The following is a 25,120-nucleotide window of genomic DNA, read 5'->3' as shown; positions in this document are numbered from 1 at the left end:
AATAAAATGCTAAGGAGATAGGGGGAGGGGAGAGGGGAGAGGATAAGGGAGGGATCTTTAGAGGGGAGAGTGATTGAATAGATCAAAGGTAGGTATAGAAGGGTGTTTAGATTTATGGGAATGGGAGGATAGGGGAGAGATTCTTGGAGGGCGGTAGGTTAGGTAATAGGAGTGCAAAGTAGAGGGTAGAAGTAAAGTAGAGGAATTAAGAGGGATAGGAAATTAGAGAAACGCACAAACTAAAAACAAGGATCAGAAATAGAATTTGTTAGGGAAAGTCTATGTCTATGTATGGATAGATGGATGGATATACACATATACGTATGTGTATATATGTGTATCTATATTTTATATATATATGTATATATATATGTGTGTATATATATATATATATATATATATATATATATATATATATATATATATATATATCCATGCTTATTTGTAGCCTGGGGGAAGTGGAAGGGAGAAAAAGAACAAAGTAAAAAGTGCACAGCAGAGAACAAAAGAAAACTAACAAGGAAGCAAAGACAGACAGCTCTTAACACAACACATAGTACTTATTATAAAGGCTTTCTTGAAATGGAAATTTATTGCTATATATTTTGAGTGCTGTCTTACATTCTGCTGTGCACGACATACTTTTTTTTCTTATTATGTATTTAAGTTTATGTTTCTTTTTCTTTTCTTATTGTGTATTTAAGTTTCAGTAATAAAATTAAAAAAAATGGAAAAAAGATAAAAATCAAAAGTGAACCCTGTGTAATTATAATGACCAAGGCTGACCCTGGAAAAGAGTTGAGAAAAAGCACCTTTTCCTCTTCACTGAAGGGATGAAGGGCCATGAACATGGAATAGTTGGTTAGTTTTGCTGAAATGCTTGCTTCTCTTTCCAAAAACTTTCTTGTTACAAGGACTGGCCCATTGTATAAAGGAGGGTAAGGAATATATTCAGAAATTAATGTAATACAAAAATAAGGCACTGATCCAAATAAAAAGAAGTTTTTTGAACTACACAACTTTCCAAAGGCATTTAGTAAACTCTCCTCCTAATCAATTCTGGGCCCACTTTGATGCTCGTTAGCAGTGCCTCTCTAAGATATATGGACTGATGGACTGTTCTGTTTGGGTTGTCCATCTGCTGCAAATCAGTTTATAAAATGTGAATTTTTCATCCATTTTTTCCCACATGGAAGGTTAGGCTGAACACTCTGAAATGTTCCTGGACTTGATGCAATCAACACAATGTCATCCAAAACCAGGAACATCTGGAGGACTGGAGGACTTTGCCTTTTCAGTTGAATTTTGCTGTTCTCTTTCTTAACAGTGGTAAGTATCTTCGGGGAGTGTTTTAGGTCTTGCTTGATATGATTAACTACAGACTGCTGAAGAATGTCATCTCTGCTGTTAGATCTTTCAAGATTTTGTCATATGCGGGAAGAAAACTGTAGAAGGAAAACTTTGAAGGGATCATCTTGGTTACAGAATCAAACACTTTTTGATAGTAAAAAAAAAACCAAACCCTCAAGACAGTGGGATTTTGTATTCTCTAGTCCTTTCAGTAAATGAAGAGTGAATGTAAAGATGCAGTCTATTAGAGTATAGTATTTGTGAAAGCCTTCCTGTTCCCTTATCATACTTCCATTGAGAATGTCTCATATGAAAGGCAGACTAGGGGAAGGGATATTCAGAATGCATGCCATCTTGGGGGGGGTGAGAAATTTGGAACTCAAAAACTTATGGAAGTGAATGTTGAAAACTAAAAATAAATAAATTTATATTAAAGAAAATAAAGACAACTAGAAACATAAAAAAAGAGAATGTCTCATATGTGTGGAGATTATTCTCATAAAGATTTATTAGAGATGAGAGAGTAGACACATGGATTGATAATTAATATTTTCTTGATCACTGCTTTTGTTTTGTTTTGTTTTTTTTCAGTAACAAAGTTCGTGATTGTTCCCCCCAAAAGCTTGGCCATCCTCTTCTCTTTTGAGACTCTTGAGAACCAGGACTTCCTTAACACATTCAAAATTGTGTTGACTCCAGTACAAGCCTTTTCTCTTCTTGCCTTTATTTTCTTTTGTACAATTTCTACTTCTTCCTGAAGCATAATAGGACTATGGTATTAATGGCCAAATATGTATATTGGAGAGAACACAGCAAGGGCAAGTGATGAACTTGGAATAAGGAAAACCTGGATTTAGATTTCACCTCTAATACTTTTTAGGTATATGATCACAATCTCTCTGTTTCTATTTCCATAGATACAGAATAAGAATAAAAAATAATCATAATGCCTACCTCACAAGGTTGTTTAGAGGTTTAAATGAGATAGTTTGTGTAAAGTTCTTTGCAAACTTAAAGCCAGTATATAAATGCTAATTATTCTTACCATCATCACCCTTATTATTTGTAGAGAAAAAAGTTTGTTACGAAGATCTTTACTGATCATTCCATTTTTGCCTATCTGTTGTCTTTCTTCCAGATTTATCCTTAAACATCCCCAGAATGATCTGGCTTAATTGTCTCTTGCCATATTTTCTGTAAACTTGTTTTTTCTTCACTGATTCTCACTCTGTTATGAGGCAACATGCCTCATAACCTTCCACAACGTGCCTCCATTAGAGTTTCTGCGAAAGACTTTCTATTCTAAACTGGTGTTGTCCTTGGCTGCCCTACCTCTCTTCTTATCAACAAGATCAAATGCTGGTTGATGATTTCTAGGTTTTCTTGATTTCACTGTAACTTGATTTATATTGGTTAAACTTCCTTGGAAAATGACAATAGTTTGTGTTAATGTCTGTTCTTTTATTCATTTCCCTTTTTTAAGCATTAATAGTCAACAACATTTATTAAGTGCTTACTGTCATTACTGTTATTAGATGTGGCCCAATGTTCCAACCTGCCAAAATCCTAATTCTATCATTATACATATTATCCAACCCTTCCAGCTTTACTTCACCTTCAAATTTAATACTAATGTCATCTATGCCTTCATCCAAGTCATTGACAAAAATATTAAACAGTACAGGGTCAAAGAGATATCCCGGGGGCACTTCACTAGAGATCTCCCTCCAGGGTGATACTAACTCTTTCATGACTACTGCTTGGGGAATTAATTATCCAAATACTATCCATGGTTAAAGTCAACCAGGAAGAACAACAAATGAGGCACAAAATTGAGGCTAATAACAATGACAAATGAATCCTTACTTGTAAAACTTTTAAATGAACCATTTCCTCTAATCTGGGCTAGAGGTTTCAAGCTACAGTTATCAGACTCTTCCAAGTTACCCATGTTATGCAAATTTCTAAGAGATAGCTAGAAAACTCTCTAAAAAACCACCTCTTCTTCTCTAACCACGTAGAACAGGTTGCACAGTGGTAGAGGACCAAGCTGAGTTGGTCCTGGAGTTAGAAAGTTTGAAGTCCAAATACAGCCTCAACCACTTATTGGCTGTGTAACCCTGGGCAAGGCACTTAACCTATTTGCCTCAGTTTCCTCATCTGTAAAATAGGGATAATACTAGCACCTACCTCCCAGTTGCTACAATTAAATGACACAGTAATTATAAAGTACTTAGTATAGTGCTTGACATACAATAAGAACCATAAAGTACCTTTACCCATGTTGGTTACTATTATTATTATTATTATTATTACATTTATCAGTCAGGCCCATTTCTTTTCAAGAAGCTCACATTCTAACGTGGTAGATGACCTGCAAATAACTATATACATACTGTGGATATACAAGTGTATTTACATGAAGAGTGAAGACTTGTTTTAAATTTTTGGGTGGGTGTTTCTTCTACTACATGCCATATCTTCTCATTTTTATTCTTCCTTATGATTTGGTATTGATTTTGATCTTGCTATAAAGGATCAATGGTCTCCTGAGAAAGCTGATTCAGAAATGACTCTTACATTGGTAACCAGTCTTTTCACATCCATTAGTAAATATAGTCATCCTGTATAGCCTTACGTGGTTGTTTCCTTTTCTCACCCACCTCCTAGCTAAAGGATTGCATCTAAGTAATCAAAAACTCTAACATATGATCTTTACTGTCTAGGAATAGCCAACTTTGTTTTTTGTTTTTGTTTTTTGCCAATTTTGAATAATCGATGGTAAGAGATCAAGTAGAAAAAAACAGAAAGGATCTTCATCATGTAGACAAGATCTCTCACCATATTCCCTCAGCAATTTTGTGTTAGGTAGATTCAGCCTAACATAAGTAATCAATCACAATGTAGAAATTTCAGATTATCTGGGAGAAAAAATATTTCTACCATTTTCCCCATTAAACTTACCAGAGTTGCAAACAAGAAGCAAAATAATTAGCTTTTGTGGGTTTCTGTTCACTTCTTTGACTTTATGCTTCCATATAGGTCACTTAATAATGAAATGGACCTACTGGGAGGAGAAAGATGACTAAATATTTTCCCACATGAATATGAACTTCTTGTTTTGTGGCACTGCCAAGCACCGGAAGTACCATGTGTGATTCACTAAAACTTTTACAACTATCATTATACTGGCTAAGGAAAAGGATTGCCAATGTTGCCTTATAAAAACCCGAATTAAGACACTCCCAAAGCACCATAAAACTTAGATTCAATTTGCAGAGATGCTTAAACATGTTTAATATGGAGGGCAGGGTAAAAGTCAAACAAAACCCAATGAAATAAACTTTTTAATCCTAAAGATTTTCATTTGAACATAAAGAGGAGGCACTATTCTCTGGTGTTAGATTTAAAATCATGAAACCTGGATTCAAAGATTTTGGCTCTGGCACCTGTGTGACCTTGGGTCTCTTCACCTCTGTAGATCTCAATTTACTCATCTGTATTTATGAGGTGGGGGTCAACTTATTGAACTTTAAGGTCCCATCCAGCTTTTAACCTAAGATCTTTCCTTAGAGTTCAAATCTAGTCTCTATTATTTTACAAATGAGATGGAAGCCTAGAGAGGCAAGTGACTGGCCCAAGGTTACAGAGGTAGTAAGTTGCAAAGCTTGGATCCAAACCCAGGATCCAGTGTTCTTTCCATCATACTATATTTCTCCTCCACAGGATAGGAGTAGAGAACAACCGCTGGCAAGACAGCCTGGGACCCTGAACCTAAGGGCCTTTGAAATAGCATTACTTCCCACCCAGTGCCAATAGCCATCATGTTGGGAAGCAATTCCTTGTGGAGATGCACCCTAGCAACTTGGCTGCAACCACACCTACCAAAGACTCAGGAAATTCTTGCCACCAAAGGCCTTAGCAGTGTGTCAAATGGTTCAATATAAGAAACAGATATGTTATCAATAGAAATTATATTAAAGGAGGCATTAGCATATATTTTGCTGCTGCCCCATGATACGGGACTTCTTCCAATTTGCAACTAAAACCTTGCGTATGTGTTGTCTCTCCCATTAGAATGTAAGTTCCTAGGGGCAGCTAGGTGGCGCAGTGGATAGAGTCCCAGCCCTGGAATCAGGAGGACCTCTTGAGTTCAAATCCAGTCTCAGACACAATACTCGCTAGCTGTGTGACCCTGGGCAAGTCACTTAACCCTGATTACCTTGCCCAAAAAAGCTCAAAAAATTATTTGGGGCAACTAGGTTGGCACAGTGGATAGAACACCAGCCCTGTAGTCAGGAGGACCTGAGTTCAAATCCAGCCTCAGACACATAATACTAGCTGTGTGAATTTAGGTGAGTCACTTAACCCTAACTGCCTCACCAAAAAAAAAAAAAAAAAAAAGAGCTCCTTGAGAAAAGATAATGCAGAGTGTTTAAAAAATGGCTTTCCCTCCATTCACACATTCCCCGAACTTTCCTCCAATCCAAATTTCTTCTAAATAATAAGTTTACTTTTACTTTTAGTTATCACTGCACTACATGAAACTGATCCCAGTAAGACATGAAGGTTTTCTAAGAGTTGTCCCCTTTCTGATATGCCAATCAAAAGGGACCTATGCTCTAAAAAAGCATCATGTGAGGAAAATTTGGCTGTTATTCTTTAATTTATAAACTAGGCTCTAAACAAATAATATGCCTCACCAAAATACAAGATGCATGCAGCACCTGAACGTTGTAGTTAGCATTTTCTACAATTTTCTTTTTCCCTTTGGGTCATCTCCTCAACTCCAAATCTTCTATCATCCCTTACCAGTTCTCTTCCTTATTTTCCCTTTCATAATGCAATTTCTTCTACGCTACTAGAACTGTAAAATTTATTACTCATAAAAGTGTGTAGATTCTCTGTACGGCACATTTAAACATACAGCAGGCTCAAATTTCTTCATACAATTGTTGGGTTAATAATCTCATGTCAAGTGTAGTTTTAGTTATGTGAATCGCTGTTAGAGAGGGGTGTGTGTGGGTGTGTGTAATACTCTATGAGATACATAAACATGTCTGTAGTATGTGGAAGCAAAGGGGAGAATCTTGGATATTCCCTTAATTGGCATGTGATTGTCTTTAAACTAATACTCATTTTAGTATTAAACCAGCAGTCATGTCTATCCTTCCTCCCATTTGTTTTCTTCCTCAGTTTCTCTGCTCTACTAGCCACAGAGCAAAATATATCCATCCCCAAGGCCAACAGATTAATAAACCTCTGCCCACCTTTAAAACCCAAACATCCCATTTTTCTGCTTCCTTATACACATACACATGCATGTATCCTATTTTTCAAATTCACATCTCATGGAGATTTACTCCAACTTCAAAAGACAAGTAGAACATTGGGAGAATATCAACTGGCACTGCCAACTGGAGGCAAATTGAAATTTTGAATTGAAAATTGGCTCAACATTAAACAACTTTCCTCATGGAGTCAGAGATAAGGTATCTATTTGTGACCCATGAAGATCTTTGAAAATTGAAATGAGAAAATGACTTCCGAGTGAAGTCTCCCTATGAAGGCATGGAGATGTGTTTATTTCATGAGAAGCCATGAAAAATTTATTCCATGTGTGCTTTTCACAGTAGAGTCAGAGATCAGATATATTTATCTCTGATTGATGAGAATTTATATAAACAATCTATGCAAATATAAGGATGGACTTCTTATGCAGTCTTATCTTAAGTATAATTTTTAAATCCTTGAGTATCAGTTTATAAAAAGTATTCTATAAAGACTTTGAGAGAAGCTGAAAGTGTTACTATCACTGCTGAAGAGAAAAAGGACTATCCTGAGAAATATTAAAAAATGTTAAAAGAGTCATAGTCATTATTTGCAATGATTGAATTGAGACTGAGCTTCCAGACAAGTTCAGGCATACCTGAGAGATAAAGTGATTCAGTTCCAGTTCAACCATAATGAACTTAATTATCATAATAGTCACATGAATTGTATTTCCCAGTGCATGTAAAAGTTATGTTTATACTATGCTGTAGTCTATTAAGTGTGCAATAATACTGTCTAAAAGTCTTCAGTGAGTTGTAATCTTTTTGCTGGTGGAGGGTCTTGCCTCAGTGATAATGTCTTTTGACTGATTGGGGGGTGGTTACTGAGAGTTGGGGTGGCTGTGGCAATTTCTTGAAACTAGACAATGAAATTTCTCCCATCAGTTAACTCTTCCTTTCACTTGAATACTTAAGAGGTCATTATAGGGCTGTTAAGTTTAATTTTAATATTGTTGTGTCTCAGGGAATAGGGAGGCCCAAGGAAAGGAAGACAGGTCGGTGGGCCACTCAGAATACATACATTTATCAACTAAGTTCTCCACAGTACATGGCATTCCAAAAGAATTTAATAGTAACATCAAAGGTCACTGATCACAGATTACATTAACAGATAAAATAATGAAAAAGTCTGAAATACTGTGAGAATTATCGAAATGTGACACAGAAACACATGAACATGTTGTTGAACACAGGCTTGCCATAAACCTTCAATTAATAAAAATGCAGTATCTATGATGGGCAATAGAATGAGGTATGCCTGTACAGAGGAGTCAAACACTGACTTTGCCACTTACCAGTGGCACTGCTTATAGCTAAAACAGTGTTTAGAGTAGTAGCATCAACCACATATTGACTTAGAGAACCACAAACTGATATTGTTATATTTTCATTTTGTTAAACATTCCCCGATTATATTTTAATGTGTTTGTGCTCCATCAGGGAATGTCTGCTGCTGCATGTCAGTACAAGTTCTAACCCTTTGATTCAGAGACGGTGCATGTGTATACACAATTATATAAATATGTATTGTTGCTCATTTGTTACTAAAGTATACACAGTTGGCAATTTAGACATAAATAAGAATTACAACTGAAAAAGTTTTCTCCAGATCATTGAAGAGTTTGGATTTAATGAATTGGAGTGGGGGTTTGAGCTACTCAATTAGCAAATATTAATGAGGAATTATTTTAACTATCCCTAGATTGCTACAGGGCTATGACTAATATATACCAATTGATCAAATGGCATGCTAAGGGTGGGTTACTTACCAGTGACTCCCTGAATAAGCAGTACATACGTGTATCCCTACATGGATCATTTGCATCAAACTCTCCTCAGTGTAAAGGATTATCATTTAATATTGCATCTCTACATAAGGGGTGGAGTTGGTACTACAGCTGGGAGGAGACCTTCTTCACTCTCGAAGACCACAGGTAGTTCCAAACCCTCTTTGGGGAAAGGCAAACAACATACGGGAAAGCTATCCCCAATGGCTTCCCTCCTCTCCCAAGTCCCTCATTTCCAGCTTTCCTCCCTAGAGAGCAATTTTGTTCCAAGTGAGGGTGCTCATTAATTTACTCTCTGAATTGTCTGATATATTCTAATCCGTATAATTTCTCCGGTTTGCTCTTTCATAGGATAAACAGGTTTATTCATTATTATTATTGATGGCTTTTTGCATAAATAGCATTTGGTAGAAAGATCAAGTCTTTCGATATAAGCAAAGCTGCATTCTTTTCCCTTTAAGGCATACTAAAGAGCACAGTTTGAATCTAAAACCAAAATAATTTCTTCTAGAGTAGCAATATTTAGGGAGGCAGATAGGTTTGATTCTAGTCCAGGATTCCTCTCTCTGAGAACAGAGTGGCCAGACTCGTGACACCTTTCCCCTGTGCCCCTTCAGACAGGAATCGAAGAACAGAGGCTAAAGATCTATTCATGACTCCCTGTGAATCACATTTAGACATGCCATGTGGATACATACCTAACCTACATGGGCAACGCATACATCCTACATGTGTGAATACACAGGGACACACACAAAGGGGTGGAGGGAGCAGACATCAGGTGACCCTCACTCAACTGAAAGGGAAGAGAGTTGGAACACAGGTAAGAAATACATCAGACAGAGACACAAACAGGCATGGAGAGGGCACAGTTAAGAAGGAAGCATCAGGAGTAGCTAGGTGGTGCAGTGGATAGAGCACTGGCCCTGGAGTCAGGAGAATTCGAGTTCAAATCCAACCTCAAACACTTGACACTAGCAGTGTGACCCTAGGCAAGTCACTTAACCCCAACTGCCTCATCCCCCCACCCCCTAAAAAAAGGAAGCATAAAACTGAGGAGGGGATAGCCTCAAGCAATACAGACAGGCTGATCTACATGAAGGGTGCTGGGAGATTAAAATGGGGGAGAGGGGAGGAAAAGGGGATTTAGTAGTGATGCCAAAAAGGAGGACATAGCAACATTTTTTTAAATGCACAGAAGTAGAGAAGGAAGCACAAAAAAGCAGGGCAGTTTTGAAAGTAATAGGTGGAATTATTATATACACTTCTGGTTTTACATCAATTGGCATGACATGGAGATTTACGGTTTCATATACAATCCTGTGTTTTGGTGGGCATATGGAAATTTTTTTGGAAGGAGTTAAGTTCTGAATAAATTTTAATATTATAAATCATATCATTTAAAAATAACAAGAATATATGCCTTGAAAATTTCAAAGTACAAGGTAAATATGAGCCATCAAGTTCAACCCCTTTATTGTACAAATTCAGGAGCTCAGGCTGAGTGATAACAACACTGCTAAACTGGAAAGGCTTTGACTAGGGCACTCAATGAGAAACTGTGACTCATTTGTCCAAGAACTAATCTAAGGTATCACCCACTCTCACACACACACACTCACACACACACATTCTTACTTGCCCAAAACAAATTAACTCAAAGAATAGTTTGCCATCTGGGTTGGTGGAGAAAATACCCATACATATTAAGTAATAGATCCTTTCAAGTGCTGAAATACTTTAGCATCATTAGTATATTTTCATTAGTTATACAAAGTCAAAAGTGAATCCCTATTAGTTTTACAGCAAAATCACTTATTTGACTTCAGTACTTAAGTGAGGCCTAGTTTAGTAGTGTTGATACCAAACTAAATTTTTTTTTCTCCTGAGCAAAATGGTACAATTTCTAGGCAACAGAAGTACCTCCCTAATTAAAGTCATCCCGAGGGAGGAAAAAACCACCATCATTTTTACAAATAGCATAAAATATGCTTTTCCAAATGCTGTTTACTAGGAAGTTCAAACATATCCATACACAAAAAATGTCCTGCAGAGATAAAAAAATTTCTTCCTGGATTCAAATGAGGATTCAAACCACAAGTGGTTTTCCTATTCCTGCTTTTCTAACATGTAAATTATTACCAAAGTATGCCCATTCAACATCCATAAGTAACCACTCTCTTTCTCTGAACTTCATTTGATGAGCACCCCTTGAAAATGAGAATAAAAGCCAAGCATGACATCGTAGGCATAATGCTATGTACTCTTCTGGAATACCAAGAACTAAAACTATAAATGCATACTACTAGAAAGGTATTTTTTTTAAACATTATGTTCAACCTATCATTTGTCCTTGTACAGTCTCTTAGAGTAAACCCCTTTTAGAGTCAAAAAGACTGAGTAACACCATTCATGCCAGGAAGAATCAATTAAGCAATTCTATAGACTGATTATTGGTCTGTCCCAAGTTCTAGTTTCTTTCTCACCCAATACATTCTCCCAATAGTTGCTACATTGATATTCCTAATACAAAAATCTGAAAACACTTCTGTATTAAAAATTCTTCAGTAACTCCATTATCTATAGAAAAAAAAATCCTCAGCTTAGCTTTTAAGCCTGCCACAATTTGCCTATCTACTTTTCTGGTTCTACTTATATTCTGCCCCTTCATGCATTTTTTGTGCTGGTCAGACTGACCTTTTAGCTGTTTCTCATACATAGCATTCCTTCTCCGGCCTCTGTGCCTTTAGACAGGTGGTCTCCCTGGTTTGGAACATACCTCCTCACTTTCAACTTTCAGAATCTCTAGCTTCCTTCCCACAATATCCAGGTGTCACCTTCCTACAAGCCTTTCCTGATGCCCTGAGGTGGTAATGTCTTCTCTCCTTCCTAAAATTACACTGTGTCTATTTCATAATTACTGTGGAAATAGTGCTGAATTTGGAATTAACAAACTTAAATTCAAATCCCAGCTCTCCCACTTGCTACTGTGTGACCTTGCATAAAACACTCCTCTCAGCTTTAGTTCCTCACCTGTAACATTAAAGACTCAACTAGCAGACTTCTTAGCTCCCTTCCAGCCCTAAATTCAGGCTACTAAGTTTTAACTCTCCATTAGCATTCCACATGCCTAGCAGGCTAAGACAGGCACACTTTTATCTTTGTTATCACCAGGGCCTGGGCAGTTGGTATCTACATTTGCTAACAGAGAAACTGTGCTCTTTGGGGGAAAAAACAAAGAAACTGGCTATAGCATTAACAAAAGCACTCCAACAGGAAACAATATGCCCAGCACAGAGTATACATCAATTGTAAAATATGTGAAGTTCTGAAGGGCACACGCAGGTCAGCATTCAATTTGCTCTCACAAAGCATCCCAAAAATATAGATTATAAGTATCTACACATTTTACAAAAACATGCATTCTCAATGCTCAAACTGGATTCTTCATGACATGATGACGCTAAACACATTTCAAAGGTCTAAACCCATCATAGCAGCTATATAAGATGAATGAAAAGAATAAAAATGCTATGGAGCCTGCAGGAAACTTTGAATAAATGGCAATGGTATTTGAAATTTTACTTTAAAACATTTTTCAAGAAACAATAATTTAAATATTCAAAAGTTTCACGCTTTCTGAGTTCAAGTGAAGAATCCAGAGTCAACTTGCTCAGCAATTTTGTTATTTAGTCATTTTTTAGCCATGCCCAACTCCTCATGACCCTATTTGGGGTTTTCTTAGCAAAGAAAATAAAGCAGTTTGCCATTTCCTTCTCCAACTCATTTTAGACAGGAAACTGGGGCAAACAGGGTTAAGTGACTTGCCCAGGTTCACACAGCTAATAAGATTCTGAGGCCACATTTACCATCAGGAAGATGAGTCTTCCTTACTATTATTCACTTATTATTATTATTACTTATTATTCCTTACTATTATTCACTGAACCGCCTAGCTGCCCTGCTCAGTAATTACTGCACTTAAATTAGATAACTGTCAGTCATTCTTTAACAAACAGAGCAAATAAACTCTAATGGATTAGAATCAGAAGAAAATAGCTATTTTTTTAGTTAGTAGGAATCTTACAATTTATTGTGTCCAACCTCTTCATTTTACAGATTAAGAAACTGAGACCTAGGTAGGTAACTGGAATGTAAAAAAAAAAGAAAGTATTCAAATTATATTAAATATCTTTTGTACTCTAAACTTTATAACCAAGTACATAAAATCAACCTGAGGAATCACAATTGCTTGCATATATGAATGCCTGATTTGTCACGGGTACATATTTTCCTTTCAGGAGGGTGTCTATATATAGACCATTTCAAGGAAATCATGCATGAGATTAAATGTTAGCAGAAGTTATTGTACTATGTCAAAGTTTCTACAACTTCTACTCCCATTAAATCCTTAATGAAATGTTGCTTTAAAATATTTTAAAGATTCATTCGTCCACATAGTACATGAAAGAAGCAGTGCAGAGGTGGATGGAGAGTTGGCATCAAAGTCAGGAAGCTCTGGGTTCAAGACTTGTTTCTGACACTAGACTGTGTGACTGAGAAAATCATTTAACCTCACAGTGCCCCAAGCAATTCTCTAAGATGATAAATTGAAGAAAGGTGCTAATCAACAATGGTACAGGAAGTTCCTTTCCAGGAATTCTCCCTACTCAGACGATACTGCAGATCTGGTTCAAAATGAAAAGGAAAAAAAAGTGGTATATAAATTCCTTGTCCTCCTACTTTTTTAAACTTGCAATATTCATCCAAGTCTACTGATGCTACCTGAGTTGAAGATATAGATAGATCCATAGTGGTTTTCCTGGACTTCACAGTCAAAAAAAGTTGTTAAAAATTTCTTATGAACTCAGTTCTGAACAGGGAAAGTCTATGCTTTTTACTCATGTTTCCAGAAATCTTAAGAAGATTGGAGCACTATACACAAAATTAATGCCATAAGTCACATAAAAAAAGAATTCATACTTTAAGAAACACTGAGCACACTCTCCCACAACCTATTAGAAATCTAAACATTTATTCTTTAAAGCTATGCTGGTCCAAAAGGATAAAAATTCGGGAAGGGGATAAACAAACATTTAAAAATTTTTTTATTTCTAGCCCTGAAAAGAACAAGTTATTGAACATCAAATACAGTAGTTAATGTTGCAGTAACAATTAAATAACATAAGGGATTAAATTAAACAAAAGGCAACATAAAATTTGAAGACAATAAAAAATAAGATAGCTACTTGCACCTAAATTCCATTTCCATCTGCCAAAATAAGGAAGGAGAGAGAAAAGACAACAAATTCTTACCCAAGATTTGTGTTTGATTCCACCCTTTTACTACAGAACCAAAATTTAAGAAGTTCGCTGGCTTACTTACATCTCTTACTGCCTCTCTGCTCTGAAAAGGCTAGTGTGGTGAACCAACTAAACAGCAAGGACCCTTGAAGACAGGGAGCCCAGCATATCTAGCATGGCTCTTTGCTTCTAGTAGGTGCTCAATAAATACTTGTTGCTTGAGTGAATATAGACACTCTGAAAAACTGCTAAACTTGGAGGAGGGGGATGGGGCACAGACAGGAAGACAAGGGATTTTAAAACTTTCCCTTGGACATCTGGTTTTTGTGATGTTACACTTCAAATTAAAACTATGAAATTGCACTGCAAAACACCCAAAGCAAATACTCATCTGGATGTTTGTAACTATAACCTCAAATAATTGGGCATTGAAATATAAAGATGCTCACTGGATATTTGGGGATTTTAAGAGATTCCTAAAGTGTTATCAATTCCTTAAGCACCCAATTTTCCTACTACTCCTACTTCTCTCCACTACTGTCTGAGATGTATTAAGTAGCTAGGACACAGCACACACAATTAACCTCAAAAGTTCATTTAAAGGGTCCCCCAAAGATACTTTAAAAACTGTATTTAAAAGGCACAGGTTAATTTTGGATTGGTGGTTGGCTTGATTAAGTTTAAGCAGCTTAACAGACATATCTGGAAGATCAGAGAAGTTTACATAATCCCAGTGACTCTACTTGCTCACCAATTACCAATAGGGAAAAACAATCTCAAGTACTTCCATGGCTTCCTGGGTTTATCTATCCCTAAAGTTTGTGACACCAGAGAATGGAGAGAGGTAACCTAATGGCCACCAGAAGTCACAGCTTTTGTTGTAGTGCTAAGTACAGTACTACAACATAATACCTTATAAACAAAGTTCAACTATTAAGGTAATTCCTGGATTTGAACGAGACATTTCAACCCAAAGTGAAAACAAAAATAATTTTAAAAGGCAATTGCTTTAAAAAAAAAATCTTGATTCAATTAAATTTGTTCTTTCAACAAGATCAGAACATTTTACTTGTTAAAAATTAATAAATCACAATTCCTTATTGCTCTTAAACTACTTTGTTTAAAATTTACAAATTTCAGAAATAATCAAAGTATATTCATATGATAGATTAGTTTATCTTACTAAGAAAAGAACAGACTGGGGTTTAGGTCCCATGTCCCAGGAGTCAGATTTTCATGATGCACGGTCTATTGCCAGCAATGGACACGCAGGGCACCATCAATAAAAAAAAAGACTAACTATAATTCCAAACTCTTCCTATAAACCAAAAAGCCCTTTACTGAGTCACATGCTTACAAATGGGGGCACCGATATTGTATCCAGTGAACATGCTTTCTATGGCTCATGTATAGAAATAGAAGCTATTTATAAACTCAATACCCAAAGTTACTGCCTTCTTGAGGAACGATCACTGCAGTTTGATCATTAGGTTTTTCTACTCCATCAGGAGTATCTTTTTTATACAAATCTACCTAGTGACTGCTTACAAAGCAGAATGTTAAGAAGCTGAAACTCAAGAGGCACGAGAGTTTTTCAAAAGGAATAAGGCATTTTGTTGCTGTACAGCGATGAAACAATAAACCATTGCAGAAGGGCCAACAATAGAAAAATAAAAATCAAGACAGACTGAAATCAGAGACCATTGTACTAAGTGCTCTAGTTACAGGTTTTGTTTTATGATTTTGGCAAAAACCTTTCTGGTAGTCGTTTCTATTTATCACAGTCATATCTTAACATGGATATAAGAAGAAATTAAGCATGGGCCAGCTTCCTTTGATAACAAGGAACACATTTTAAAAAAATATTTATTTTCCCATTTTTCAGAAAGTATCCCTAACACTTAATTTTTTTTACTCATGATTTGGCATTGCTGGTATGTAGCTACGCGAATGTGGGGTTGAGCAGAAGCAAATAATTGCAAGAACCAAATGAATTTTTTTAAGCTCCTGCTACTTTAGATGAAGCAGCATAGCTTCTAAGAAAAGGCTCCTATTAATAATGAACATTACAGGCGAGAGATGATTCTGAACATCAAAATGCTTTTAAAAATTTCAATCAAGTCAAAACTTTTTTTTAAAAAAAGGATGCCTTATAGACATCAAAATACATTTCATACTTATCTACTTCCCTTTTCCAATTTCTTGGTACATGAAATTTAGAATTTCACATGAATTCACAGTGACCCATCACTGATTAGCTCCTAATTTAAACCTATAGCAACTCAGTAAATGAAATGATCCACAAGTCCTTTAGCAGCAGTATTTGTGGAATTACTCACTTATGTCATCCTAGCCAGTAAAATATTGGTGAAGCTTTGGGACCTCTTCATAATTCAAGATGAATCTCCCCAGCCTGTAACAAGCTTCATCCCTGTGAGATGTCTTTAAACTTCTCTATTCTCTTCATTAATACAACTACATCTAACTGTTTCTGGGAATACTAAGTTTCAGTTCACATATTTTCAAGTCTCTTAACTTATAACATTCTCCAATATACCAAATTATTTGTGTATTTTAAATGGAATATTTTAAAAGGTATTTAATATTCAAATCCTGAAAATCCAATGGTTATCGAATTATTTGCTGTTGGGAATTTAAAAAAAAAAGATGCAACATATACACAAACTTATTTGATAAAGAAAAGTAAAAAAGAAGCACCAGCCAAAGCGATAGAATCCAAGTTGGGGTAAGAACAAACCATTTGGTTTCTGAAACCAAGTACATAGTGGGAGTTAACTTTGAATTGCAGCCAACACAAATCCAAAGGAACAGAAAGGAAGATGAAAATTGCAGGGACTCAATTGTCAATGGGGTCTCTTCCTTTGCCTCAATGATTTAGTTAAGAAGATTCTCCTCTCTACTTGTAACTTTCACTCCAAACATCACCACCATGATATTTCTAAAACAGACTCTTTTAATTTTAATCTCCCCAAGCCCCTTCCCTCCCCCCCCCCAAAAAAAACACCTTCCCTTCCTCAAAATGGTCTGCAACAACTAAAATGTTATTGAATGTAACAGTGCTTAAAGTAGCTGGTCCTGGCTTCTACACAAAATTAAATCATAGGAAGCCTCTTTTCTAATATAAGGAAGTACATAATACCTATCACACTTGCTTTAATTTAGGCATGAGAAAAAATTTCTCAAAGCAATCCAAAAGGAGCAGGTAAAGGAACAGGAAGGACAGGGGAAAAAGGAGAGGAGACTAGCAGATCAAACAAATGCCTTTCTCTGAAAGCTTGAATCTGCCATTCAAGTATTGAAAATACCCCCAAAGGGTACAATGAATGGGATCTGTTACAGCAAAGTCAGCAAAAATAAAATAAAATGCAAATTCCAAGCTTGATAAATGGCACTGCTGGGCTGTTGGCAGAAAGGTGAAAGGCCAGTGATTCAGTCCACAATTTTTCTTGGACCCTAAAAAGGGGTTGTTTTGAAAGTCATAACAATTCTTTTCCTTAATTTTGTCTTAGATGCCTCCAGGGAGTGGGGATCTGTTCCCCCCAACCACCCCATGTGCTGACAACTTTTTTTTCAAACCCCTAAAAAGAGTAACAATTTTTTATGTTATAAAGACTTCTTTTTTTAAAAAAATGACAAAAGATGAGGCCACAAATGGCAAGGCTATTAACGGTTACTCTTCATTGCTTCTTTAGCTGCCATGATCAGCGGTGTCAAGCTAGACAAAGGTTTAGCCAGTTTCAGGAAAGGATGCTGCCAGAAGAAAAAAAAAATAGAATGGTAAATTTGCAACTCATTTCTCTTACTGAACCCTAAAGATTGCTTTTATAGACTATAACACAATTAAACCCCAAAACTGAACACATTATTTATACACTGGAGTTAAGATAATACCACCACTTAGGAATAGGTTGAACCAGCATCTGTATATTCATTGAATAAGCTTATTTAGCCATGACCTCACCAATATTTAACACTTTGACCGAACTGTGTTTTCATCAATGTGGGCGGTCCCCTCTACTGATACAGACTGCTTCCAAGCCACCTCATCCAGGTTTGATTCTCATCCATATTCTTCCATTAAACCTTACACATGGGATTCACCTACCCCAGCAGCAATCCTCTGATCTCCTTGGTATCTCAAAGGTAACTAAACTCAAACACTTGCTGCTGCTGTTGAGTCACTTCAGTTGTGTCCCACTCTTCTGAGCGCCCATTTGGGCTTTTCTTGGCAGAGATGCTGAAGTGGTTTGCCATTTCTTTCTCCAGCTCATTTTACAGATGAGGAACTGAGGCAAACAGGGTTAAGCAACTAGTCCAGAGTTACACAGGTAACAAGTGTCTGAGACCAGATTTAAACTCATGAAGATGAATGAGCCTTCCTGAATCCAAGCCCAGTGCATATGCCACCTAGCAACCCAAAACACTTGTATTCTCTATAAGGTCCCACTCACAGCATGAGTGACCCCATTACTTGTTTTGATCATTCAATCCATACACACACACACACACACACACACACACACACACACACACACACACACACACACACACGATGAATACACATACATAAAATCTTTGTTCTTGCATACAAGCCATTGTTGGTAGCATACTTTATCCCACTTACACTTATCCTTTTTTTGGGGGGGGGGGAGGGAATGAGAGAATCCTTTGCACTACTTGTAATTTCAATTCTTCCAAGACTGTGGTATTTCATGATTTGCAGCCTGATAACATTCACCACAGCACTGATGTTAAAGAAACAGACTTTTCAAACAGCATTTCCCAAATGTTTTCTAGCCCTTCACAATTCTGGGCCTGCCTTACCATCTATTCCTGTCTAAGAGACACATATTTATACTGGCAAATACCATGGGCTACGTGTCTAACTGAATGTCACAGCATGGGCACTATATGTTTCCCATCCAGTTTTTTGGTTAGGATAATCAGGCCAATTTTTTTCCCCACTATTGTGAATTTCAGAGAGAAGGCCTGATCCTGTTCTGGAGCTTGATGTAATTAGTACATAATCCATAAATATAACACTTAGAGAATGTCAGCATCAATCAGGAATCGTTCGTTTAGATTTTGCTTAGGATAGCTTCCATGAAAATGGTGATGACCTTAAACAAAACTATGTTTCCTTGTTTTACACCTCATCTGGATGTCAAAAATTCCATAGAATGTTGAAAAGTACAGTTATGAATAACCTGAATGTGTGAGAGTCCTTGTTTACAAGGAAAGCCTTCATATTTTGTTCAACCCAGTCAAAAAAATTTTAAAGCAAAATCCAGAACTTTGTTTCCTATACCTTTCAACCAGCTATATAAATTGAAGAGATATGCCACAGAAAATCATCTATAAAAACCTACTTGTTCCCTTTTAATAAATATGGAAGAAAAAAAAAGCAGGTGCATGCATTGATTACTGCTGATGTTCTGCAGGGAGACATTTAATTTGTCCTTTTTTCCAATACGTTTATTTCACTTTGGAATTTTTTCTTTGAGACATCATGAAAATCAGTTCCTAAGAAACTTTAAAATTGTCTCACCTCCACTCTTCATAGTTTATCTGGCAAGATCACAGTCTCATTTTAAGCATTATTCCTACTTCCCAAGAATATATCTAATGCTGAGACGGCAGAGTTCCAATGTGGTAGATTCACTATTGTCACTGATGAAAATTCATCACTTTAAAAACAGGAGAAGATCTATTCCATTTCATGACTGCTGTCCTTTTGGTTTAATCTAAAAATATTCTTTGGATATTCTAGGCTTATGTTGTTGTTCAGTCGTTCCAGTTGTGTCCAACTCTCTTCATGACTTCATTTGGGGTTCTCTTGGCAGAGATACTGGAATGGTTTGCCATTTCCTTCTCCAGCTCATTTTACAGATGAGGAAACTGAGGAAAAGAGGGTTAAGTGACTTGCTCAGGGTCAGACAGCTAGTAAGGATCTGAGGCCAGATTTGAACTCAGAAAGATGAGTCTTCCTGACTTCAGGCTTGGCATTCTATCCACTACACCACCTAGCCGCCCACCCTAGGCTTAGTAGAGCTCTAAGCATGCTGCCTAATTGATTTTCAGCAGTTCTTCTCTACTACTACTGAGTCTTCTATCATCTTCCTCTGTATTATTCTGAAGATGAGCTTGTACTTATTATAAATCAACATTGCCCTTGGTTGCCACATACCATTTCCTAACAGATTATTTGCTACAACTAAGGTGGCTTCTGGATTCTTTTAGTCTATTAATTTGGTGACGTTTTGCACTGATTAAACTTCTCTGAGAAATTGTGATGGTCAATGTTTTCACTCTAGTCTGTTTCCTATTTTGTACGGAAGGTATATACAGGATTGCTCTGCCTTTATAATTTTCTACCATAGATGTGATATTTACTCTGACTTTTGCTCTAATGAGTTGGTAAACTAACCAAAGATAGCTGATATTTAAATGACTACGACATCTATAACCAGTCATCATGACAAGGTATAGTCAATTTCACTTTTAAAGACACTTGGGGCTCACCACCTTTGCCATCTTTTGGCCCTCTGAAATACAACTAAAGAAGGTTCTTTAGCATTTAGATTAAGGATTGTGAATAGCTTATGCAACATTTGGCCTCTTCTATTTCTTGATCCTAAACCATATTTTCTACCAGCTTTCATCATCTTCTTCATGCCTATTTTTTTTTTACTGAAGTCATGAAACATCAAAGTATGTGTTAACTTTGCTTCGTATATCTTGACCAGTTCTTCCAAAAAAAAAAAAGTCTCTATTTCTTCATCAGTAAAGTAAGCATCTATTAAATACATGGCCTTATGACCACAAAGGGGGGGGGGGAATCAATCTGAGTCTCCAAGGGGTTTATATCTTATTAGGAAATAAAATGAACACATAAAAGTAAATACCACATACAGGATGTCTCAAAAGTTTTAATGCACTTCTATAACTATCAAAGCTATAGAAGTTTTTAAAGCTATAAAACAGCACTAAGACTTTTGGGACACCTTGTATAGACAAAGTAAATATAAGATAATTTTCTGTGGTGAATGAAAGGTATTAACAGTTAGTGCCTCTAGCTAGTATTAATTAGGATGGGCCATTTGGGCTAAACTTTAAAGGAAGCTAGGGAATCTAAGCAGTGGAAAGAATCCAACTGAGGCATTAGCCTGTACAAAGGTACAAGCAGGAAGTAGTGGCAAGTAGCCAGTATGGTTGACTATAGAGTGAATAAAGGAGAATAATGTTCACTAAGTCTGGAAAGGCAAGCTGGAGCCAAATTGTATTTGACTTTTGAAACAACAGGTAGTCACTGGAACTTTCTGAGCAGAGTGTGACAAGGAAAGACCTTTATTTTAGGAATCTCACTCTAGGCCTGAAGGAGGGAGAGACTTGAGGTGGCAGGGAGACAAATAGAGGCTTTTCGTAACAGAGATCTAGAAGTCATCTACATAGTGATGATCCTTGAATCCAAGGCAGTTAATCAGATCATCTCCAGGAAGTGATAGGACACAACTGTATTTACAGTGGCACATTTGCTTGAGTCATCATGAACCCTAAAAAGCATTGGTGAAATGATGTTCCTTGTTCCCATTAAAAGCATAATGAAGCCAGCTTGGGTCAATTTCTTTATTCTCTTCCCTGAGGGGCATCTGTAAGCCACAGTTCCAGTTAGGTATTTCTTTATGTCTTCTGGTTTCTGTTATATCCAGGATATCAAAAAGGATATAGATAAAACAAAGATCTCACGTTTAGAGTACTAACAGTTAAAAATTAACGGTTATAGTAACAGTAAAAACAGTACAATTCTTAGCAACCTCTACTCCCCTTACCATTAACTCTACCACAGAAGCAGGAGGACAGATTCCTTGGGGACATTTTGTAGCATTCTTCATTTCATGGACTGTTCTGGCTCAAAACACTGGTAGTAAGCCATTCTGTATTGAGTTAGACTGCTCCTTAGGCAGCGACACACTGTCTCTGGCATTTTACACAAAGACTTTTCAGCTTGTCAGAAACTGAGAGAACCTGCGTTCTGTCTTAACTTTCAAGAACTCAAGGATGACTGCAAACTACAATGAGGCATAAAAGTATGACTTCTGCAGAAATCCCACTAAAACGGCTTCAATAATTAGAAAAAATGAGTATTTTCTGTTTTTCCAGCTTCCACAAGGCCTTCATTTCAATGAACCACAGATACATCAGTGAAGTAGTGATAAGGCTAAGGTGCAAAAACTCAATTTTACAGCAGATGAAGCCTTAATATTGAATACCAATAGCATTTTACTTGTTCTGTAAGTGCTGAAGTAATCAAACTTTTGAAATGGTTACAATTTTATTTCTAATTCCAAAAACTAAGGCTTTCTGGTATATTCCTTCCTGATTAACAAATTTACCTGTAACAATTCTTTGGCCGAACCTCTTTTTTCTACATCCATCTCCAAACACCGATTTAAGAAATCTCGAAATATTGGGGAGAGTTTCTCTGGGTTCTGCAGTTCAGGTGTCCCATTTGTTGCTATTAGATACAAGGCCTAAAAACAAAACAACACTGTCACACTTGGTTAGCTTTGAAAGTTCAGTTTTTCTTCAGGAAGACTGGTATAGCATTTCTACTTCAAAGATCCCTCAATTCATCACAGATATTACCCCTAAACATCTTAAGGGAAAGGTTATAGTGGCTCCATCCATTTCATAATAACATTATTGTTATATTTATATTTTATACTCATCTATTACCTCTGTTTTAGATTATGTACTAGAAAAATAACCTTAGGACAGGTCATGACTTTTGAAGGTCTTAGTTTCTTCCTGGGGAAAATAATTTGATTAGACTAGATGACTTCTAAGATTCCTTCCATCTTGAATATTCTATACCCACACAGATAGCCCTAAGAAAGCCAATGATGATTACTTCAGAAGCTTAGAACTTTCTGGCTGACATGATCTAAATAATATACGACGTTTATACATTGGTCAAATTCAATAAAGGACTAACACTAAGAAAATTATGAAGCATGAGTGAAATTCATAAACAAAGGAGTTCTAACTTTGACAAGCACATGGTAATTTTATTCTTTAAATTACTAGATATCAAATGCAATCTATAATTTTGAAAATCTTTTTTAAAGGACAAGCATTGTTCTAAAAGGACCATTCCCTAGAATGGCAATTAGTGTCAAATATGAGAGAGGCATTTAAAGACTGAAACATTAATAAACTCTCACCTAAATACTTTTAATATCTTTACTAAGACTGGATTCAAACTGGAGAGGCAGTAGTATATAATACACAGAGCTCTCTCTGTACTTGGAATGATGAAGTCTTGAGTTTGAATCCTGCCTCAGACACCTTCTGGTTTTCTGTATAAAATAGGCCTGGGAGATCACTGCTGCGCTTACCCTCAGGGGATTCTCATTAAGGTATGGGGGTTCTCCTTCCACCATTTCAATCGCCATAATTCCCAGAGACCAAATGTCCACTTTAGGCCCATAAGCTTTACGTGTAACCACTTCCGGTGCCATCCAGTAAGGGGTCCCCACCATTGTACTTCTTTTGCTCTGTTCTGGGGTGATCTGAGCACAGAAACCAAAGTCGGCTGTGTAACAATAAACAAAAGTTTAGAGGTACCGTCCAAGACTCAGGGGGCATTCCAATGCAGCTTAGAAAATACAACAGTTTGTACGTTATCTACTACTCGTAACTTTCTATACCCTATTAAATCTATTGCTTTTTAAAAGGTTAAAAAAAATCCAGTTTTATTGGAGAAGTAAAACCAACAGACTTAGGTTTGTGTTCCAGATGCGAAGGTTCTTATTAACTCAGTGACCTCTCTGATTAATCTCAGTTTTCTCTTTTGTGTGACGAAAGGACTGTACTAGATATCCTCTGAGATTACTTTTAAGTCTAATCTATGATCCTATGATTTTTTAAAAATACATTAAAATATTTATCCGCAATCCTATGATTCTGAGGTAGGATACTTATGTCATATGCTACAGAAACTCCCAGGCTGGTTAATGTCTAACAACTGGTTGGATCTCTGAAAACACAAGACACACTTTTAAATTTAATCTTCATTAACATTTTCTCTATCACTTTCTTTGTTATGTCAGGCCCAGATCTGTGGCATTTGCCCATTTCCAAGGTATAAATACTCATACTGAAAATTTAACAATAAGCTCTTTTGAGCCAGCACACTCTGGACTCCTAAGACTCAAAAGGCTTTCAGAAAACTATAAACAGTGAGATATACATACCTACTATATTAGCTAGCACTGACAATTCAAATCCCTTTTGGAAAACCTAAGAAAGATTCTTCTCCATAAAAGACACCACCAGCCTTTGTGCATGTTTGTGTGTACACACAACACACATGAGACAGCAAAAATAATCAGTAGTAGTAGTAGTAGTAGTAGTAGTAGTAGTAGTAGTAGTAGTAGTAGTAGTAGTGACTTCTTTAAAAGTGGCAGAAATTAGAACAGAAAAATGCCATTTTTTACTCACTGAGTTTAACTGATCCTTCCATTCCCAAAAGCACATTATCACTTTTGATGTCTCTGTGAATCACCTGATTGGCATGTAGAAACTCCAGAGCTTGTAAACACTGTGTAAGAGAAAAAACATCTGCATATAAAACAGGTGCTGGGTACAACCAATTGCTGCTCAAACATATTCAGCTGTAAGTAGTGTCCTTCAGAAAGCACACTGGTAACGACACCACTAAAAGACAAATCCACTAGAATACACACCACGTTTACACAGAAAGATCACTATGATAACATCATCATGTAACTTGATTTTTTTTAAACTTAAAAGAGGCAGAAAACACGACAAATTTAAAAGAAAAACAAAAGCTAAACACTGACCCTTCTGAAATACATTGAGAAATGAAGTGAAACAATATCAATTTAGCCTCCCAGGCTCACAGATTTGGAGATGGAAGGGGTTCAAAGATCACCTAGTCCATCTCACACCCATTTTGCAGACGAAGAAACGGAGGCTGTGAGACAAAAGTGATGTGCTCAGGATCACAAAGGCAGTAAGTTTAAAAGCCAACATGTGACTACAAATCCAGAAACCCCTGAACCACAAATGCCTTGGAACATGCATTCATCCCTGCTTCTTAATGCAGATCATGACTGCACAAAACAGGGGGGGCGCGGGGGGAGGGGCGGTGCCTAGGCAATGGGGTTAAGTGACTTGCCCAGGGTCACACAGCTAGTGAGTGTTATGTTTCTGAGGCCGGATTTGAACTCAGGTCCTCCTGAATCCAGGGCTGATGCTCACAAAACACTTTAAATGCCAAGTTATGCAGTAACTCAAAGA

General features: G+C 36.7%; 1 protein-coding gene across 4 annotated transcripts in view; it reads right to left on the bottom strand.

Annotated features, from left to right (window-relative positions):
• Positions 1-25,120, bottom strand: part of PAK2 (p21 (RAC1) activated kinase 2) — a 109,208-nt gene that overhangs the window by 7,345 nt on the left and 76,743 nt on the right. For 2 of the 4 annotated variants that reach the window (XR_013482974.1, XM_078146759.1), the window contains exons 12-14: positions 24,299-24,398; positions 23,194-23,390; positions 22,189-22,326 (exon numbers count right to left, since the gene is read on the bottom strand). Coding sequence is in view for 3 of the 4 variants with exons in the window: in XM_078146759.1 (XP_078002885.1) it covers positions 22,189-22,326; positions 23,194-23,390; positions 24,299-24,398 (435 nt within the window). In the remaining variant the exon portion in view is untranslated. The other 2 variants (XM_020986056.2, XM_020986058.2) reach the window with 2 other exon arrangements.

This window comes from Phascolarctos cinereus, unplaced genomic scaffold (genome assembly GCF_003287225.1).
Source record: "Phascolarctos cinereus isolate Bilbo 61053 unplaced genomic scaffold, phaCin_HiC Scaffold_726;HRSCAF=1367, whole genome shotgun sequence".
Lineage (NCBI taxonomy): Eukaryota > Metazoa > Chordata > Mammalia > Diprotodontia > Phascolarctidae > Phascolarctos > Phascolarctos cinereus.
This window is presented reverse-complemented; position numbering and strand designations above follow the sequence as displayed.